We start from the raw sequence: 21,267 nt of genomic DNA on the forward strand, positions 1-21,267 counted from the left end.
GGGAGTATGTGTCCCTCAGCCCAGCCTGCACCCTCTTCAATCTGGGACCCCTTGAGGGATGTCCGACTGCCCGTTTAGGCCCGATCCCTAAACGGGCAGTCGGACATCCCTCTAACAATCCAGGACTGCTGGCTCCCAACTGCTCGCCTGCCTGCATTCCTGATTTCCCCTAACCGCTTCTGCCTGCGAGCCTGATCACTCCCTAACCACTCCCCTGCCAGCCTGACTGATGCCTACCTGGTCCCCTGCCAGCCTGTTTGCCACTAACTGCCCTCCCCTGCAGGCCTGGTCACCCCTAACTGCCCTCCCCTGCAGGCCAGGTCACTCCTAACTGCCCTCCCCTACAGGGCTGGTCCCACCTAACTGCCCTCCCCTGCAGGACTGGTCCCCCCAACTGCTCTCCCCAGCAGGCCTGGGTCCCCCCCAACTGCCCTTCCCTGCAGGCCTGGTCACCCCTAACTGCCCTCCCCTGCAGGCCTGGTCACCCCTAACTGCCCTCCCCTGCAGGCCTGGTCTCCCCCAACTGCTCTCCCCTGCAGGCCTGGGTCCTCCCCAACTGCCCTTCCCTGCAGGCCTGGTCGCCCCCAACTTCCCTCCTCTGCCTGCCTGGTCACCCCTAACTGCCCTCCCCTGCAGGCTTGATTGCCCCCAACTGCCCTCCCTTGCAGTCCTGGTCCCTCCTAACTGCCTTCCCTTGCTGGCTATCTTGTGGCAGCCATCTTGTGTCCCCATGGGGGCAGCCATCTTGTGTGTTCGAGTGACGGTCAATTTGCACATTACTCTTTTATTAGATAGGATAGAGGCCTGGTGCACGGGTGGGGGCCGGCTGGTTTGCCCTGAAGGGTGTCGCGGATCAGGGTGGGGGTTCCCTTGAGGTGTGGGGCGGCCTGGGCAAGGGGCCTGTGGTGGTTTGCAGGCCGGCCACGCTCCCCGGTGACCCAAGCAGAGGCTCTCCTATCTGGGATTTATTTATCTTCTATAATTGAAACTTTGTAGCCTTGTGCAGAGCCAAGCCTCCTGCTTGCGCCGTGGCCGCAGCCATTTTTGTTGGGATTTATTTATCGTCTATAATTGAAACTTTGTAGCCTTGAGTGGAGGCCAAGGCAGGCAAGGGCTGCAGGAGCTTGGCTTCCTCCATCGTCGGCGGCAACTCAAGCCTCCTGCTCTCTCCAGCTCCGTGGCTTTCGACATTTTTGTTGGGATTTATTTATCTTCTATAATTGAAACTTTGTAGCCTTGAGTGGAGGCCTGGGCCTGCCAGGGTGTGCAGAAAGCTTGGCTTCCTCCATTGCTGGGGAAACCCAAGCCTCCTGCTCTCTCCGTGGCTACAGCCATCTTAGTTGGGTTAATTTGCATACTTGTTCCTGATTGGCTGGTGGGCGTGGCTTGTGGATATAGCAGAGTGATGGTTAATTTGCATATTACTCTTTTATTAGATAGAATGCTTATTTCAATATAAAAATATATGCAAAAAATATCACCAAAAAGTAAAGTAAAATTTAATTCACAATTCCAGACATAGACTATTAAAGATTCATTTTTTTCTTCTAGATAGTCTCTATCTAAAAATATATTTTGTGAAAAAAATGGGATATTATTCATATTTTAGGAATTCATATTTCTCTTCTTAACATATCATAAACATTTTTCATGAAATAAGCACATGTGTACATGATTGCTTTTTGCTTCTATAATATCCTATTGTGTATTAAACATATTTGAAACCTATCTACCATATCTTATAAAGGAGTTCTCTGCATCTATTTTATGCCCCTCCTTCTTTCACTCCCCTAGACATACAGTCTGGAACAGTGATGGGGAAGAAATGATTGGATCATGGATAGACACTGATATAAGAGAAATCAGAGGCTACTAATAAAACTGAACTGTGGCCAGACCTAAATGATGGCCCCAACTAATGATTCTCTACTTTCCATGTCCTCAGTGACCTACCTCAATATGTTCATGTCCTATTTCTAATCTCTCTAAAGACTCTTGATCAGTATTGTTACAGGCAGTTAGACAGACATAAACAGAGCAAGGATAATGGGCCAGGTATAGAAACTCACCAGGGAAGAAAGCCCCAGATGCCCAACAAGGGGCAAAACTGGGAAAACAAAAACCTCACCTCAAGAGTAACCTATCCTCCCCTAGCACATCACTAGTCATGCAGTTTAGACCCCCGGACCTTGTCCTCCCTAAAGATAGCATCGAAACCTCAGTTGTATTTCAGCCCCAGGCCCAGAAAAGCAACAAAACCAGACAAGGGACTTCATGGCTGTCTCAAGACCAGCTACACTGATTAATGAACCCCTGCCCTGGCACTGACCAATTAGAGGATACCACAACCCTGAAAGAGCATACCTGGAAAACTGATGAATATTCTATTGAGACCCTCCCCTGTAACCTCTCCTAAGATTTCCACCTGCAAGAGAAAGATAAATAAGCTCAGGATGAAGGACCCAGTGCACGCTCTCCCCCAAGGGAAGACACCCGTGCCATTCCCTTTCCCCTTCTTCCCTCTAAGGGACCCATGAGACTTGTAACCAGGGGAGCAATGAGCAGCAGCAGCTCATCCAGAGCTAACCCCTTGAACTGTCTCCAAGGCCCCCTTTTCTCTGACTTCTCAGTAAGCCAAAACAGCCCAGCCTAGGCTCTCCTGATGCCCTTCCTTGTTTCACTGTTCTCAGTATATTTTTGCTATAGCCAATAAATTGTTACTTACTTTGCCACACTTTGTATCTTGATTAAAAACTTTCCTTCCAGGAAACAAAAACCAAGGTCTTGTCATATCCCTAGTAACAGTACTACTTACCTCATGGAAGCTGGAACTGCAACTCTGTGGCTCATTTTCTAGTATTCTAAGACTGTTGAGAGGGAACACTAAGAAAGTACTGGTTGGCCATGGCCAAGATACAGTTATAGCTCCTAAAAAGAGCCCCTTTCTCCGTTGAAATTGAAAATTTGGGGAACAGTAGATAAGCTACTAATCTAACACCTGGTATATAATGAACCTAGAATTCTCTGGAGTGGTCTCTCTTTCCTCTCAGTTTGAAGGGTCACCCCAAAAGCACACATCTCCAGCCTCTGAAGATGTCTGTCCCAATATTTACAGAAACATAATAGCTGGCACATAATAAGGCAGGTGATAAGATACATGGCTATGCTTTGATCAAATAGAAAACCTTTTGCCACAATACCACAAAGTCACTTTCTGCATAGCTCAGATATAGTGAATCAAGATTCTGTGGGCCACATATTATATGTACAGCACAGGGAACATTTCTCATCTTTGTTCCTTGCTGCTTTCCATTCTATGGCAGTGGTGTTGAATACTGATGAGATAATACCTCTTTCAACCTCTGGCAGACATTTTAAAGCAATTTGTTCAAGTATCAAAGACCCAGTCTGCATTTTTGTGGGCAATTTGTGGATCAAATTTTCTATCAACTTGAGGGTATTTTGAGTTTTAAATATAATGGCTTACCACGAACACAGTACATATCCTTTAATTTGATTTATTTCATATATAAATAGGCCCCAAAACATGCATTCTAAAAGAGATATTTGATATCAATTCAAACATGAATAAAATAGAAGTTAAAGAGAAAAATTAACTTATTTTTCTGTATGTTTTCCTAGTATTTATACATATTTTATTTGGTTTTATTATTTTTATATGATTGGAGATAAAAATTAATTCAGAACTAACCAAACTACTTTCTTAATAACTGCGAGCCAAATATAATCTAGGTATTATAAACTTAATTTGTATGTCTTGCATTAATTAATAAAAATGATAATAAGGACACATTTGTAACACTTTAATCAATAAAGAAATTTAAAAAAATAAAAATAAAGTGTAAAGAAGAAAAATAAATAAATAAATACAAATAATTTTTTTAGTCAACCTCATTTTTACATACATCCTATCTAATAAAGAGGGAATATGCTAATTGACCCTCACACCATTGCAAAGATGGCGGCACCACAGCCAATGAGGGAATATGCTAATTGCTACCCCGCCCTCAAAGATGGCGGTGCCCACAGCCAATAAGGAGGGAATATGCTAATTGACTGCCATGCCCCCAAAGATGGCGGCACCCACAGCCACAAGATGACAGTGCCCAGTCCCCTCAGCCCCGCCGGGGTGGCAGCCATGCAGCAAGGCCGGGCCTGCCCCCAGGCGGGCCCAGTCACTCCGCGCGCCTGCCTCCGGAGTCCCCCAGTCCCCTCAGCCCCCCAGCTTCCGGGGCCAGCCTGAGACATAGGCAAGCCTCGGATGGCGGCTGCCCAGCCGCCCAGGGCCGCCCAAGGATTAGGTAACCAGGGCTGCCCAAGGCTTAGGTAACCAAGGCTTGCACTGCCGGCAGTGGCAGTAGCAGAGGTCTGATGGGGCGTCTCCTTCCCCTGATCACCGGGTCGCCTCCCGCCCCTGAGGGCTCCCAGACTGTGAGCTGGGGCAGGCCGGGCTGAGGGACTCCCCCCCCACCTCCAGTGCATGAATTTTCATGCACCGGGCCTCTAGTATATTGATAATATCCTTCATTTATTCTTCATGTATTCCCCCATACATATATGCTTACTAAAGTCCATAAAACCAATGTCAATGATTCCCCTAAAAAGAATATGATCCTAAATAGAATGTGTTCTTATGTTTTAAGAGCTATTACTGGTTTGAATAAAATTTTTTTAAAATCTATTGTACACACTGGAGGTAATAATAATTATCATTATTATGTACATTTCACATAATTAAGATGTTGCAAGATATATATGCACAAACATATGCATATTATACTATATATGTCTTTATAGAACTAGAGTGTTCACAACATACATTTTATTTTCTTCAAACATCTTTTACACAATAGAGTAACACAGGTTAAATCCTAGGCCAGCCTAGATTATGCCATAGTTGAGAAACTTCATAATGAAGAAAAAAAGTGACTTTCCTCTTCATCTTTTAAAAAATCAGAGGTAAAATCTGGAAAATAAAAGGCTTTCAAATGTCTTTTCCAGTAGTCACAATTACCTGGTCTTTTAAAAATGCTGGTGGTATGAATTTTCAATCAATCAGGAAAAATAAGTTTCTATCAGGAGCCAAGACACACATCATTTGAAATAGTTGCCATTCATATAAAGATTCCAAATAAGGAATAAATCATTCCTTATTTATGTTTCATGTCTCTTTTTATTCACTATTAATCCAGTAATTTGAGCTAAAGTAATCCTTATAAATATCACCTTCCTAAATTTTGATTAATATTAATTGACTCTGATTCTCATTGTCCAATTATTCCTTATCATTTATAAGTTTGCTGGTGCAACCAAATACTAATGACCTAAAAGTGTTCATTTATTACTATAATGTACAATAGTGACCAATAATTTGGTTTAATTATATTAAGTAAAGGTATAATTAATGACATTTTAAGTATATGCTAGTCTATGTTACACATTAAATCTTTAACACTAAATGATCTAAAGAGAGCTTAGTGTTTTTACAATACATTATGAACACACCTTCCTTGAACATCATTCCAATCTCTCAGAAGCCTTTCATTTTCTTTCTGCAGGTGCTCATTTTTGGCTTGGTTTTCTGCAATGGTGTCCAGGCAGTCACAAATAAGTTTTCTAATGACCTCAGCTGGGCTTGTGACTTTCTCTAAGTTGAAGGAACCAAGTCTGAACTAGGATGAAAGGAAAATATGATTAGCTTTAGAAGAATATAAAAATTGAGCAGCCCAGTTTTCAATACACAAAGTTTTTTTCTAAAGGGAAAAAGTGTGATTCAAATACAGCACATTTACCAGATAAATAATGAACAAAAACCTAGGCAACTTCCTTCTTCCTTATTAAACTTTATCACATAAAGCAACATATAACCTAAGAATAATCTTTGTAAGTTGTAATTCACTCTCCCACCTCCTAGCAGAAAACAACTTAAATGCCATATGAGGATATTATCATGTTTGTTATAACCTTATTTAAATCATTCTGCTGAGATTAAGATAAGAAATTACACGTGAGGATTCTTAATGCTAATTTCTGTTAATATTGAAGGTAAAATTGAATAATTGACATAAGCTATTTCTGAAGAAAGAAAAATTTTGGTAATAGCTAAAAGAAGTGTAGGGTTTTAGGAAACTGATAAACCTGGGGACACCACACAGTAACAAAAGCAATGATTTATTACTATCCTATATAATAACAGGCTAATATGCAAATAGACCGAACTGCAGAACAACCGAACAACCGGTTGCTATGATGTGTGCTGACCACCAGGGGACGTACACCAAACATGGCAGTGTCGGCCACAGTGGGATAGTGGAGCAGGTAAGTGGGGGCGCCAGACCAAGGTGGGGCACCAGTCGCTGTCATCAGAGCAAGCCTCTGGTGGTTACTGAAAATTCTTTGCTCCTGTGTGCCATGGATCCGCCTGGTGCTTGCACCTGCTGCCGGTGCCAGCCCTGCTTACACCCACTGCTGGCACTGGAGCCACCGTTCACACCCACTGCCGGTGCCCAGCGCCAACCCCCATTGCTCAGCACCATCAGTGAGTGCGAGCGGCGGCTGCCGGCCCCAATCGCCCTCAGAGTTTATCCACCTACCCCTGCTCCGGAGGGGCAATCAGGGCAGCAGATGCCACTCACACCTGCTGACTGTGCTGGCCCTGCTGGCACCCACTGCTGGCACCAGCCCCAATTGCTCCACGCCTTCAGTGGGTGTGAGTGGGGCTGGCACCGTCAGCGCGTGGGAGCGGCAGTGGTGGAAGCAGGGCTGCCAGCAGACAGGGGACCAGGGGCCATGGCGAGAGGGGCTGGGCTGGGGTGTGGAGGATGGGCCGAGACCCACCCCTGTGCCTACCGCAGCCTCGCAGCCAACAGTTCCTTTCAAGGTGCACAAATTTGTGCACTGGGCCCCTATTCTACAATAATAAAAACATAATATGCTAATTAAATGGGAGGACCTCCCGGACAAAGCCGGGGCTGCGAGGGAAGCCCAGGTCCCAGATGCCTGCTGATGGCTGGAGGGAAGCCCGGGTCCCAGGTGTCAGAGGGAAGCCCAGGTCTCAGGTTCTGGAGGGAAGCTGGTGCCAGCAGCCGGGGATAGGAAGTCCTACTCTTGCACGAATTTCGTGCATCGGGCTTCTAGTAAATTAAAAACAATAAAGAACTTAATTCTTCTTCTAGTGGGCATTTTAAAAATAAGACAGTATGATATAGTTTTAGTTACAGTTATGGAATTCTGAAGGATACACAGGTTCTCATTTGGTAGATAAAAATACTGAAAAGCAATTAATAATTACAATTATCTTCACTACTAAAATTATAATTATTGCAAGAACCAGTAAGATTTTAAAAATAAATACTATTATATAGCTGCCATGTCTTTCAGTGGAAGGATCACTCAAGCGCACCACAAATATAAATTCATCTAATCATCACCAAAATGGAACTAATATACATTTTATAGATATAAACTGGGGTTCAGAGTAGTTATCTAATAGAGTGAAGGAATCAAGTCAAGATCCTACTCTGCTAAGCTGTTCGGCTGTTTCCTGACATAAGAAGATATCCTAACTAAACAACTAGGAAGAGGAAACATGAGGTTCAGAACCTCCACAGAGAGATTCTGATGACATTAAGTGGCACAACAGAGAGAAAAAGTGAGCATTTTTTTGTTTTGTTTTAGCCTTCAAGATTAGTAATTTCTGCTATGGCATTTATCTAGTAAGAACATTTCCCAATGTCTTGCTTTAAAAAGAATCCTAGCCGAAACCGGTTTGGCTCAATGGATAGAGCGTCGGCCTGTGGACTGAAAGGTCCCAGGTTCGATTCCGGTCAAGGGCATGTACCTTGGTTGCGGGCACATCCCCAGTAGGGGGTGTGCAAGAGGCAGCTGGTCGATGTTTCTCTCTCATCGATGTTTCTAACTCTCTATCCCTCTCTCTTCCTCACTGTAATAAATCAATAAAATATAAAAAAAATAAATAAAAAATAAAAAAATAAAAAGAATCCTATATAATAAAGGGGCAATATGCAAATTGACCCTCACAAGATGGCTGCCTACGACCAGGCCAGCAGAGGAGGGCAGTTAGGGGTGACCAGGCCAGCAGGGGAGGGCAGTTGGGGGTGACCAGGCCTGCAGGGGAGGACAGTGAGGGGCAACCAGGCGGGCAGGGGAGGAGAGTTAGGGGAATCAGGCCAGCAGGGGAGCAGTTAGGCGTCAATCAGGCTGGCAGGCGAGTGGTTAGGGGGTGATCAGGCTGACAGGCAGAAGCGATTAGGGGCAATCAGGCAGGCAGGCAGGCAAGCGGATGGGAGCCAGCATTCCTTGATTGTGAGAGGGATGTCCGACTGCCTGTTTAGGCCTAATCCCACCAGGATCGGGCCTAAAAAGGCAGTCGGAAATCCCTTGAGGGGTCCCAGATTGGAGAGGGTGCAGGCTGGGCTGAGGGACAACCCCCCCCCCCCCCCCGTGCACAAATTTCGTACACCGGGCCTCTAGTATTTTTATAAGTATGTTATATACAGATTGAGAAATATGAAATAGTGGTTGATAATTCTGTGGCAAAACCCTATTAGCCAATTTACAAATAAAACTAAAAGTCACTAAAGTAAAAATCCAATGTTTATAATCTGAAAAACATTTCAGTTTATTTCTTTAATTTAGAATTATTTGAATGTTTAACTACACAGAATAACTTTTCTGGATAAATTGTGTTTACTAATTTAAATTTTCAAAAAGAAAATGTCTTAATATTAAAGAAACCCTGCCAAAGGCTAAATACTGATTATTCCTACATGTTGAGAAACATTTATTCATACTAGCTTTAAATCTAAAAAGGAAAAAAGGATTATTTATATTCTTCAGTATTATTATAGACACACTTTAGAGGATTGAATAGCCAAAAGAAAAATTGTGTGTGTGTGCAAATGTATGCTTAATCTTTTCCTTTGTTTTATCTTACCTCTTCCTGTTTTTTAATACAAGAAGGGGAGTCAGATTAGAAAAAAAAAAAAAAGATATTTTAATTCAATGAATACATCCAGGTGTATCAGGCTTATACATGTAACTAAATTAAACAATTTGGACAATATTTACCACACAAAAAGACTTGGAAAAACTAAGAATTATCATTTATTCTATTAAAATTATTTCAGGCAATTTGTCACATCTGATTTATATATCTTAAATTTAGAATTAAATGATCAAAAGCACTTGTATTTTCTCATATAATGAAACAAGAGTCCATTTAACAAGCTTATAAGTTTAAATCAGAAAATTATATCTATGTAAGGAATATATAAATTGAAAGTTAATCTGAGCATTTACCTTTAGAAGCTTCTCTTAGTGTAAACATACATGCATACAAAATAAAGATCTTCTGTAGAGTATTACTTTTCAAGTCAATACAAAGTAGAAGAAAAATTAAGCTTATTTTTTTTTAGACAACATATTACATTATCAGTAAAATGTATACCCAAAAAAGTGATTTTTTAATTCATCACAATTGTCAGGCAGCTTTTACTAAGATGGACATTTTTAGAAAGGAAAGAGTTTTTATCACTTGAACGTTTCAACAATGACAAATGAATAATTTGTGCCACACTTTAATCCTGAATAGAGTAATTGGTAAAATACAAATACACAGATAAACACAAGTCCAGACCCCATCCTTCTATTTTAGATGGCAGAGGAAGAAGGAATCAATTCTAAATCAATCATTACAATCAAGTTCTTTTAAAACATTATTCAAATGTATATATTCAAAATTCCAAAAGAGATTCTTACATCATTTCTTGGCTATTCAGTATAGAATAAACTTAAAATGTCACTGCTTCTTAACAGTAGGCAACTATTGTTTGGTTTCCATTTTAAAATTATATTCCCTAGATTTTTCCTTTAACAAGTGTGAACATCTGTTATTACAAACAATAAAAATGAGCAAAATGTATATAGAAACTCAATATAAGAAAGGATTTTACTTAAATACTACAGGCCCAGTGCATGAAATTCGTGCATGGGAGGGTTCCCTCAGGCCAGACTGCACCCTCTCCAATTGGGTACCCCTAGAGGGATGTCCGACTGCCGGTTTAGGAACTATCCCTGTGGGCCCACAATGGCCAGCCCCTGCAGGCCTGATCTGGCTCCCAACTGCCCTCCCCTGCAGGCCTGATCTCGCCCCCAACTGACCTCCCCTGTAGGACTGATCTCGCCCCCAAGAGCCCTCCCCTGCCGGCCAGTTCACCCCCAACTGCCCTCCCCTGCCAGCCTAATCTTGCCCTCAACTGCCCTCCTCTGCCAGCCTGATCTTGCCCCCAACTGCCCTCCCCTGCCAGCCTGATTGCCCCTAACCCCCTTCCAGCCTGATCTCACCCCCAAGTTCCCTCCCCTGCTGGCTTGATCGCCCCTAACTGCCTCTGCCTTGGCTCCTACCAACATGGCTTTGTCTGGAAGTCGGGCATCTGGAAGATGGCCGGTTGAACAGATCTAATTAGCATATTACCCTTTTATTAGTATAGACTAGAGGCCTGGTGCACAAAATTCATGCACTGGGGGGGGGGTGTCCCTCAGCCCAACCTGCACCCTCTCCAATCTGGGACCCCTCAAGGGATGTTCGACTAACCGTTTACAGGGTTCGGGCCATGGGGGTGTGGCCAGCCTGGGTGAGGGGCTGAGAGCTCTTTGCAGGCTGGCCACAGCCCGTTCAGGGTGGGGGGTCCTGCTGTGGTGCCTGGCCAACCTGGGTGAGGGGCTGAGAGCTGTTTTCAGGCAGGCCACACCCCCTTTAGAGTAGGGGTCCCCACTGGGGTGCCTGGCCAGCCTGGGTGAGGGGCTGATGGCTGTTTGCAGGTTGGACACACACCCAGCAACCCAAGCTCCCAGCCCCTCCTTTTTTTCTTTTTTCAGCGCCTCCTTGAGTGGAGGCCAGGGCCGGTTGAAAGCAGGTATCTGGGATTTATTTATCTTCTATAATTGAAACTTTGTAGCCTTGAGTGGAGGACAGGGCCGGCCAGGGCTGGCGGGAATCTTGGCTTCCTCCATCACCAGGGGCAACCCAAACCTCCTGCTTGCTCCAGCTCCGTGGCCGCCACCATCTTTGTTGGGTTAATTTGCATACTTGCTCCTGATTGGCTGGTGGGTGTAGCAGAGTGATGGTCAATTTGCATGTTTTTCTTTTATTAGTGTAGATTATATAGAATAGGATTGCTTAAATGGGGGGGGGGGAGCCTTTTTCAGCTGGAGGAGATGCTCTTGACAGACAAAAATACATAATCCCTATATCTGTACTGATAGCCAGCCATATGCACTATACTGCCAAACTGGTCATTAAAAATTGAACCACTTTCTTACACCTTACACCAAACAGCTGTTGCCCTTAAAACCCCTCCTCAGCCCTCACCTTAGGTTCTGCCTTCGCAGTTCACCCAGATTAGGTTCTGATTGGCCAGTTTCTATGCCAGTCAGCATCAAAAGCTACGCCTCCTAGGCAGCCATTGGCTCCTCGCACTTCACCCAGATTTGGTTCTGACTGGTTGGTTTCTATGCCAATCAGTGTCTCTGGGCCTATCTCTGGGCCTGATCTGTAGTCTCCATGGCAGCTGCTGATCAGGCCTTGCCTCTCTCTCTTTAGGCCTTACCAGCAGCCATGGCAGCTGTTGATCAGGCCCCGCCTCTCTCTCCAGGCCTCTCTCTCCAGGCCTGATATGCAGGCCCAGGCAGCAGCGAAGTCCCTAGGCCTCTGCCAGGCCCTGGACTCGAGGCTAACGACCTTGCTACACCCGCCTCGCCCTGGCCACCCCCCCGCTGTCCCACCCACTCACCGGCCACCAGCGTTGCTGTGATAGGAGCCTGTGGACTGCACGGGAGGTACCGAGAGGTGCTCCATGCACTTCCTGGTGACCGCTCGTCCATCTGGTCGTTTAGGTTGTGATAGGCCCTGGTCTTTTATAATGTAGATTAAGATTATTTTTTTGAAAAATTCTGTTCAGTGTGAGAGAGTGACTCTACTAGACCATTTTGCTTATATACTCATGGGTCAGAACCGAGAAGGAAGCACCTTTCCTCTTTCACGGCTGCTGTTCTAGCCTGCCCACAACATTACAGATGCAAGATTCCACTTGCCCTTATACACTGAATTTTGATGAGGACTTCATATCCGCCTGAATAAATTCAGAGGCAAAAAGTATTTCTGTGCTCTGATCTATATTCAGCCCATCCTTATCCTGCCACTCAAATGAAAAGTGGCAACGAAGGAAAACATTGTTTTTAAAACTAGCAAATTTGCACAAAAGCTATATTGTACGGTTGGGTCAATTTTAAATTCTTTAGCTTTTTGTTTGACAAGTAAGGCTATTAGCATGACTGTTCTTTATTTATTAGTTCTGTCATTTCAAAATAATCTACAATATAAAATCTGGGCTTCAAATGGTACACAAGAATCAGAAACCACAAATTAAAGACATTTTGAAAGCATATTTCTTCCTTAGAAGCATGGGCAAAAATATGTTTCTTTTTGTAGTCAGTTCCAAAGATCTTTTGAAGAATTCAATGTACATAGATTTATACTGAGCACCTCAGTCTATAATCTAAGATTTAAGCTGTCTTTATTTTTCTATGTTAAAAAGTTGAGAACAATTAACTTTTTAAATGTTAATCATGGTAAGTTACACTAGACCAGTGGTCGGCAAACTCATTAGTCAACAGAGCCAAATATCAACAGTACAACGATTGAAATTTCTTTTGAGAGCCAAATTTTTTAAACTTAAACTTCTTCTAAGACCACTTCTTCAAAATAGACTCGCCAAGGCCGTGGTATTTTGTGAAGAGCCACACTCAAGGGGCCAAAGAGCCACATGTGGCTCGCGAGCCGCAGTTTGCCGACCACTGCACTAGACAAATACATAATTGCATATGCATAGTTGTAAAATTCTAGTAATATAGGAAATCAGTCATGTTAAGTAATAAATAGGAGAGTAAGCAGTATTACTTTGGCCTAGTTATATTAATCATCAACTGTTAAGTATTTTGAATCAACTGTATCTTCACTAAGACCTTTTTATCATGAACTCTGGTTCAGTGACATGCTCAAATGTTTATTTTAGATTTAAACAAAAAAAAAAAAACATTACAAATGAAACTTCTAAAGCAGTAACATATCTAAATTGATAACTGGTCACATTTATCTTCCAAGGTAGCTAGAACTGAGAAAAGAATACTGATAAGAACTAAAGAGGCAAGAGATCTATATTGTGAGACTACTAATCTTACTTTTCAAACCATTTTCCTGTCCAACTTTCTTACAGCTCAAAAAAATGCTTAAACATCTCAGATTGCATGATCAAGAAAGCTCTGCAGCCCTAGGTGGTTTGGCTCAGTGGATAGAGCTTCAGCCTGTGGACTGAAGAGTCCTGGGTCAATTCCAGTCAAGGGCACATACTCAATTTGTGGGCTTAATCCCCAGTAGGGGGGCATGCAGCAGGCATCATTAATGTTTCTATCTGTCTCGTCATTAATGTTTCTATCTCTCTCTCCCTCTCCCTTCCTCTCTGAAGTCAATCAAAAAATATATATATTTTTAAAAAGGAGGCTCTGCATATTTTAAATCCTGTAGGTTCTTAAAATCAAAATGCAATAATCTAAAGGTAAAAAATGTGCTGAGCTCTAATTATAGTGCTTCAAATTATTAGCATTTCAAGACCATGCTATATGCTTTAATATATTAAGTATCATCTAAGAATTTCAGTCTTCATAATTGTAAAATGGTGGGAGTCAGAGAATCCTTGAGAACAAAAATCCAAGTCTATGTGGTTAGGGATTAATAGAAGTTACTTTTGCTTAGAATGACTATAAATGTTCACTCCATTAGTATGTTAAAATACAGGTAATAAGTCATTTGGCTCACAGGAAATATAGTGAAATCTATATTTATCTTAGTCTAATTGGGAGTTTTAATTAACAATGAGAAATTATACTATATATAAATTCAGAATCAACTAGAGGGCTTTCTTATAGTAACTGGTCAAATTAAAAGATATTATGTTGATATTAGAAACATTTTGAACAAAATGTTTTATAAAAACTTGCATTACCTATAACTCTATTGTCCTTAAAATCAGTTATCATAAACTAATAAACTCAACACTAGTGATCCTTTAAAAGTCATAGAAATACAAAGTATCTTTAAATCCTCAATTTAAATAAAATGAGAAAATATGAAATCAAGACAAAAAATGCTCATTTATTATATGGTTTATGAATTTATTTTTAAAGTTTTTAAAAGCTTAATAGCTAGTTTTTCAAACTACAGATTAAAAATTATTCTGCCATATATTGTCATTCAAAAGCATTTAATAAGAATCCAAAATTCCTTACTTATAATTTTATAATTTAATGGCAGATCTCTAGGAAACAAATTTCTATCCAAAATATTTACACACAAAAACTGATAATATTTACTTTGATTCATTTCCTTAGTTACTCAGAGACAAGATAAAAACAAATTATTGTTCTAAAAACATTTAAAAATTTTAAGGTGGTTTTTAGGTGAATAATTACATAGAAAAACTGTTTATAAGCTATAAAATGTAGCATCTAATTTTGATTAAGAAGAACTGGAAAATACAATGAATGCTAACTATGCATTTAATTGAATTTTCTTGCAAAGAAAAAAGTAATTAAATGTTAACAATAAGGTAGTTTCAGTTCAGGTACTAATAGCAAAGTAAGCTGCACTAGACTAACCCTGCTGGAGATAATAATTACAAACAATGAACTAGAAAGAAAAACACAAAAAACACAAAAATCTAAAAACAAAAATCTATTCAAGGAACTGGAAAATGACTGAGAGAAGGCAGCAATTGGAGAGTCCTCAAAAGAGGTTGAGATCCATATTGACATGACTGTTTCTCACAGGTCACTCCCCACTCCTAGAGCTCATGTACAAGTAGAAACCACACTTGCTGACATGAGAGGTATGGAAGGATTGAATTCTGGGCTACACACACACACTAAATAGTTTGAAAATAGGAGGAAAAAATCAGAGGATCAGTACAGTGTAGGATCAGTTACAATCCCAGAATAGAATTAGACAAAAAAAGAAAACAAAATGAAGAATGAATTTTAAAAGTATTAGAAGAAACACGTGAATTAAAAGATTTAAATTAATAAATAGAAAGGGTCTACTATAAGGTTCCAGTACACTGGATTAAAAGAGCACTCAGATCAAGACATACTATCATTAAATTTTAGAACATTTCGGACAACAAGAGAATCCTAAAAGATTCCAGAGCAATAAAATAGGTTACATATGAATGATCAGGAATCAGAATGGCACTGGATTTCTATAGCTATTCTACTAGTAGATTTTAGAAGTCAGTTAATTAACATCTTCAAAATAATGAAGACATATTCAGAGAATATGTTCCACCAATGTGATGAAATAAATCAAATCTACACTAATAAAAGAGAAACATGCAAATTAACCATTACTCCACTACACCCACAAGCCACACCCACCAGCCAATCAGGAGTGAGTATGCAAATTAATCCAACCAAGATGGCAGCCAGTCACGGAGCTGGAGCAAGCAGGAGGCTTGGGTTGCCCCGGCAATGGAGGAAGCCATGCTTCCCACCCACCGTGGCTGGCCCTGGCCTCCACTCAAGGCTACAAAGTTTCAATTATAGAAGATAAATAATTCCTAGATACTTGCTTCCAGCTGGCCCTGGCCTCCGCTCAAGGAGGCACTGAAAAAAAAAAAGAAAAGAAAAAAAGGAGGGGCTGAGAGCTTGGGTCGCTGGGGGGTGATCAGGTCAGGATGGGATGGCAGGGGCCATTGGGGGTAAGCAGACCAGCAGGGGGGCTATTTGGGGGTGAGCAGGCCATCAGAGGGGGTCAGTTGGAGGTGGTGATCAGGCCAGTGGGGGAGGCAGTTTGGAGTGAGCAGGCCAGTGGGGAGGTAAGGTGGGGCAAGCAGGCCAGCAGGGGGGGAAGTTGGGGGTGATCAGGCTGACGGGGGGGCATTTGGGGGCGAGCAGGCTGACAGGCAGAGTGGTTAGGGGCAACCAGGCAGGCAGGCAGGCAGGCAGGTGAGCGGCTGGAGCCAGCAGTCCCGGATTGTGAGAGGGATGTCTGACTGCGGGTTTAGGCCCAATCCCTGTAAACCGGCAGTAGGACATCCTTCGAGGGGTCCCAGATTGGAGAGGGTGGAGGCCGGGCTGAGGAACACGCCCCCCCCCCCCCGACCCCCATGCACGAATTATGTGCACCAGGCCACTAGTTATAACATAACACTCTTCTAATAATAAGTAATATTTAATGAGTACTTACTATGTTTTAGGTATTGTCAGTTAATACAGAAGTCTCTGTGGGACTAATAGAAATAAATTCAGATTTTGAGCTCTGTATCTAAGACTAAAATAGTATAAGGAGCCCTGGTCAGTGTGGCTCAGTTGCTTGGACATCTTCCCATGCACTGAGAGGTCACTGGTCACATGCCAGCTTGTGGGACCAATCCTAAGTGGGGGGAATGCAGGAAGCAGCCAATCAATGTTTCTCTCTCTCTCTAAAAATACATAAAATTTTTTTAATTGTATAAGAAACATGTGAAATGTAGTAAAAAAATTTCTGTAGAATCCTACATGAAAACTTCAAATTCAATTAAATATCCTTTCTTTAGTTTTGTATGTTGAAACTTCTACGTTATAGAAAGATGAATGAGAATATATGCTTTATATAAATGCAAGAGTAATAGTATTTTATAAGACCTACAATGTTAATAGATTAATTTCAGAAAAATCAATGCAAGCTATAATACCACAACCATAATTTTTAACATTTAAAAGCTCAAAGTGTAAATGTAGCCAGAAAAAAAGAGTAAAATAGTTGGGGACTAAAATTACTGTTTTTAATGAAATAATGTCATTAATACATGAAATACCAAGTGTTTTGTGGTAACTATGTAAATAAGTCCTGTTACATAGACTAGCACCTTGCTGTTAGCAAATATTAAAACCAGAAGCTCAGTTTCAGTGTAGTCCAAAAAAAAAAAAAAAAATCAACTGTTTTGGCATATTATAGCTTTACTTCTGCAAACTTTCTTATTGAGGCAATCAAATGAGAACTCTTACCCATTGCCAAAAAAATGTCCAAATGGTATAGCAGTTATTGTATTTTGACAATGTAGCAATCCCAGTTCATTTGAAGGGGTACTAAGGGATGAATCCCTAAAACTAAAGTGAAGGAATAGTGGTAGCATTTTGAAAATACAGAATACTAGTACACTGAGATACACAGTTATATAAAAAGTTGTATTCACAGAGAAACAATGTCAGATGCAAAATGAATAATAATATTTTTAAAGGATAATTTTTCTTTATATGACTCAAAAGGTCAGAGCAAAGATGCATGTTCAACTGCCAGAAATGCTTTGGCACTTACTGTCATTGTTACAATATATTAAGAGAGATTCACATCCTCTGGTGTACATGCCTATATAATCCTCTCCTTTTATGTGTGCGTAAAACTTGAGGATTTAATGAGATACTCATGTGATTAGGTAAGGTTACATAGCACATCGGACTTTAAAAAGAAAAGATTATTTTGGCTGGGTCTGATCATATCAAGTGAGCCCTTAAAATGGACCTTCGTGAAGAACAGAAATTCAACTTGAAGGAAATTCTCTGCTGCTGGATTTGAAAATGGAGGATGCCAGGAAATGTCCACGAGGAGCAGAGAACCACTCGTGGCTAACAGCCAGGGGGAAATGAATGCTGTCAACAAACACGTGAGCTGGGAAGAAGAATCTGAGCCCCAGATAAGAATGCAGTCCTGCTGACACTTTGATTTGAGCCTCATAAGATCCTGAACAGAGAACTCAGTTATGACATGACTAGACTTCTGACCTATAGAGACTGTGAAATAATGGTTGGTGCTTTAAGCTGCTAAGTTTGTAACAATTTGTTGTGCAATGACAGAAAACTATACAGTTGGTAATTAGGAAGTAATGTTTTTTTGAATTAAACAATGGGGATTGCTTCAAGAGAAGATTGGTGGAACTGCCACATGAGAGCCAAGCTGAATTTACTTTCTAGCAACTTTTGTTTCATCAAGTTTACCCAAATGTCATATCAGGCACCAAGTGGTACACTAGAAAGAAAAATAACTTCCTGTGTTATACAGAACTAGAGGCCCAATGCACGAAATTCGTGCACGGGAGGGGGGGGGTCCCCTCAGCCCAGCCTGCAACCTCTCCAATCTGGGAACCCTCGAGGGATGTCCGACTGCCAGATCGGGCCTAAACTGGCAGTCGGACATCCTTCTCACAATCCGGGACCGCTGACTCCTAACTGCTCACCTGCCTGCCGGCCTGGGTGCCCTCAACTGGCCTGGTCGCCCTGCTGGCCTGGTCGCACCTCACTGCCCCCACTGCCGGCCTGGTCGCCCCACACAGCCTGCTGTTCAGTCGTTTGGTCGTCCCTTACTAGCTCCCCTGCCAGCCTGGTCGCGCCATGCAGGCTGCTGTTCAGTCATTTGGTCATCCCTCACTAACCCCCCTGCCAGCCTGGTCACCCCACGCAGGCTGCTGTTCAGTCATTTGGTTGTCCCTCACTAACCCCACTGCCGGCCTTGTTGCCCCATGCAGCTTGCTGTTCAGTCATCTGTCTGGTTGTTTTGGTTGTGATGGCCCCTGGCTTTTTATATGTTAGGATTTTAAGTTATATACCAAGGAGTTGGACAGGTCTTTAGAATGCACTTCCATGAAGTCTACAGAAGAAAAGCAGATGGATACAGCAAACTCACAAGGTACAAGGTCACTATTTCATTGGCAGTTAATAAACATGAAAAATGCTATCAGGTAATTCCTAAGAATTTAACACCTTCAGAAGGTTCTAGCCATCATAATTGTTGTACAAAATTATAACTTCAAGTTTCTCCACTGAATAGACTAAATGACTTTCTATTAAACTCTAAAAAAAAAAAAAATTTGCATGGCAAAAAATTAACATATATATATATGTATATATATATATATATATATATTTGCTTCAAAAAGCATTTCAATAATTATGGCAGAAATAAAACTTATGAAAGAATAATAGTATTAATAGAGTCCTGTTGGCATTTAATGACTTAGTCTTTTGAAATCCTTCTGTTTACTGTCTGGTTTCCACAGTAATAAACACAGCCTGTTTATTTTAAATATTCCATTCTAAAATGAGAATAATTTTTTTTTCTCAAATTCAAACTACACACTAACCAACATCCAAAGCCAAAAGAACACAGGAGACCAAATGTGTAAAAGACAAGTAAATCCAATACGAACATGATCTAGTCTTTAGATTTAGAGAAGAAAAATGTCAAACTCCAGCTGTTCTAACTTAATAAAAGGAGAGCCCAGATTGGCCTAGTCCTTTTCTCTTGAAGGAGACAAGCAGCCCATGACCTAATGTGTCTCTTTTGTTGATTTTTGTCAGTAAGCACAGCACTTGCTTTGTGTTTCATCTTTCTCTTGTCAATTTGCAACTCTCCTTAACGAGTGCAACAAAGGTCTCTTTAGGTAAAAAGTAAGTCTATTCTCAATCAAGGAATATTAAAAAAATCAATCTCTGAAAAAATAGAACTTAAAAATTTAGAATTGTCCTCAGATGAATAGTTTTAAGAAGGTATTTTTTGTTGTCCAATCAGCATATATTCTAAATAGAACAAAAGTGCTTCCCTTTAAATAAATTATATATATATATACACACATATTACATGTATGTATATATATATGTACACATATATATGCATATGTATGTATATGTATAAAACAATCTATAATTTTAAAAAGGAAATTAACTATGAAAAATTGACTATTTTCCAAAAAATTATAAAATCTGAAATATATTCATTGAAAAATTGAAGCATAAAATAGGAGGAAAATGAGAATGGGAAAAATATTAAAAACAATTTATGCAAATTTCAACTCTAACTCAAGACAATCAGACAAATCAAATAATCAGAGTCCATCACCAGCCCCCTTCGATTCACCCCTCTTGGCATTCTCACCAACCCCTGCTCCAAAATGGCCTGGTGCTTTCTAAGTCCACTGTATTACAGTCATCCTGGATCTCCCTTCAGCATCATCCCAAGGATTCTCTTCACAGATCACATGGTGTGAGCTGAAAGCTTGGTTCATCAGTCTTTAACATTGCTAAATACACACTTAAAAATACAACAATTCTTTCGCTTCAAGTTCTGATATATACAGTGTTTTGGCTGCTGTTCAACTTGAAATGTTTCATAATCTTTAAATTTCTTCTTTGGCCCATGAATTTTCTTATGTGTGTGCTTTATAGCAGTGGGAGAGACACTCTTTGTATAATTAAGTTATTACAGAAAACCAACTAATGTTAATTCTCTGGTTGAGGAATCCTTTGTGGCCTAGTGTCTAGTTAAATATTGTCATGTTTTAGTATGCTTGAAAAAAAAAAGTATATTCCCTACTTGTTAAAAGGATCTAGCTATGTAGAGGGTGTCCCCAAAAATGTATACACACGTTGAATAATTATAAAGGCAGTTTTTATTAAAATACATTTCATTTTCAAAACAGAGCTATCTGCTTTAAAAGTGTGTATATATTTTTTGGGGGGACACCCTGTATTTATCAACCATCCATCCATCTATCTAACCAATCTTATTAAAATATATTGTTCAAACCTTCTATTTTCTTGCTGTTTTCTCATCAGCTTACTATTTGGTTTCTGAGAGAGGTGTTTTAAAAACTTTCAATTGAATTTCAACTTGTAATTGAGTCAATTGTTGCTTTCTGCATTTTGAGGTATGTCGTCAGGTGAATACAAGTTCTCAGAATTATTATATCTTCCTAGTCATTTGGTCTTCCCTATTACAAGCAACACTCATTGCCTTAAAGTGTATTTTTTGTATGTTAAGAAAAGTCTCTCAGAAGTTATATTTTAATTCATATTTGTCTGGTGTATTTTTTTGTTTCCAAACTTTATGATAATTATGTTTTAGATGTGTTTCTTATAAATAACATAAAGTTTGACTTTGGATTTTATAGAATCTAGAACCTGTCTTTTAATAGGAGCATTTAAGTTCACATGATTAATTTACTGATTTATTTTTATCATCTTATTTTGTTTTCTGATTTTCTATGTATTTATTGTTTGCTCCATTTTACTGTTTAATATTCCTTTAAAATCTGCTTAATCACTCAAAATATTTATTTTATATTAATTTGTATTTTTATTTCA

The 21,267-nt window shown here is 40.6% G+C and overlaps 1 protein-coding gene across 1 annotated transcript in view; it reads right to left on the reverse strand.

Moving 5' to 3' along the window:
- XRCC4 (X-ray repair cross complementing 4) overlaps nt 1–21,267 on the reverse strand; it is a 197,022-nt gene that overhangs the window by 106,190 nt on the left and 69,565 nt on the right. The window contains exon 4 of the mRNA XM_008162002.3: nt 5,527–5,693. Within this exon, the coding sequence (XP_008160224.2) occupies nt 5,527–5,693 (167 nt within the window). The remainder of the gene's footprint in view (nt 1–5,526; nt 5,694–21,267) is intronic.

The sequence above is a fragment of the Eptesicus fuscus genome, chromosome 4 (genome assembly GCF_027574615.1).
Source record: "Eptesicus fuscus isolate TK198812 chromosome 4, DD_ASM_mEF_20220401, whole genome shotgun sequence".
Lineage (NCBI taxonomy): Eukaryota > Metazoa > Chordata > Mammalia > Chiroptera > Vespertilionidae > Eptesicus > Eptesicus fuscus.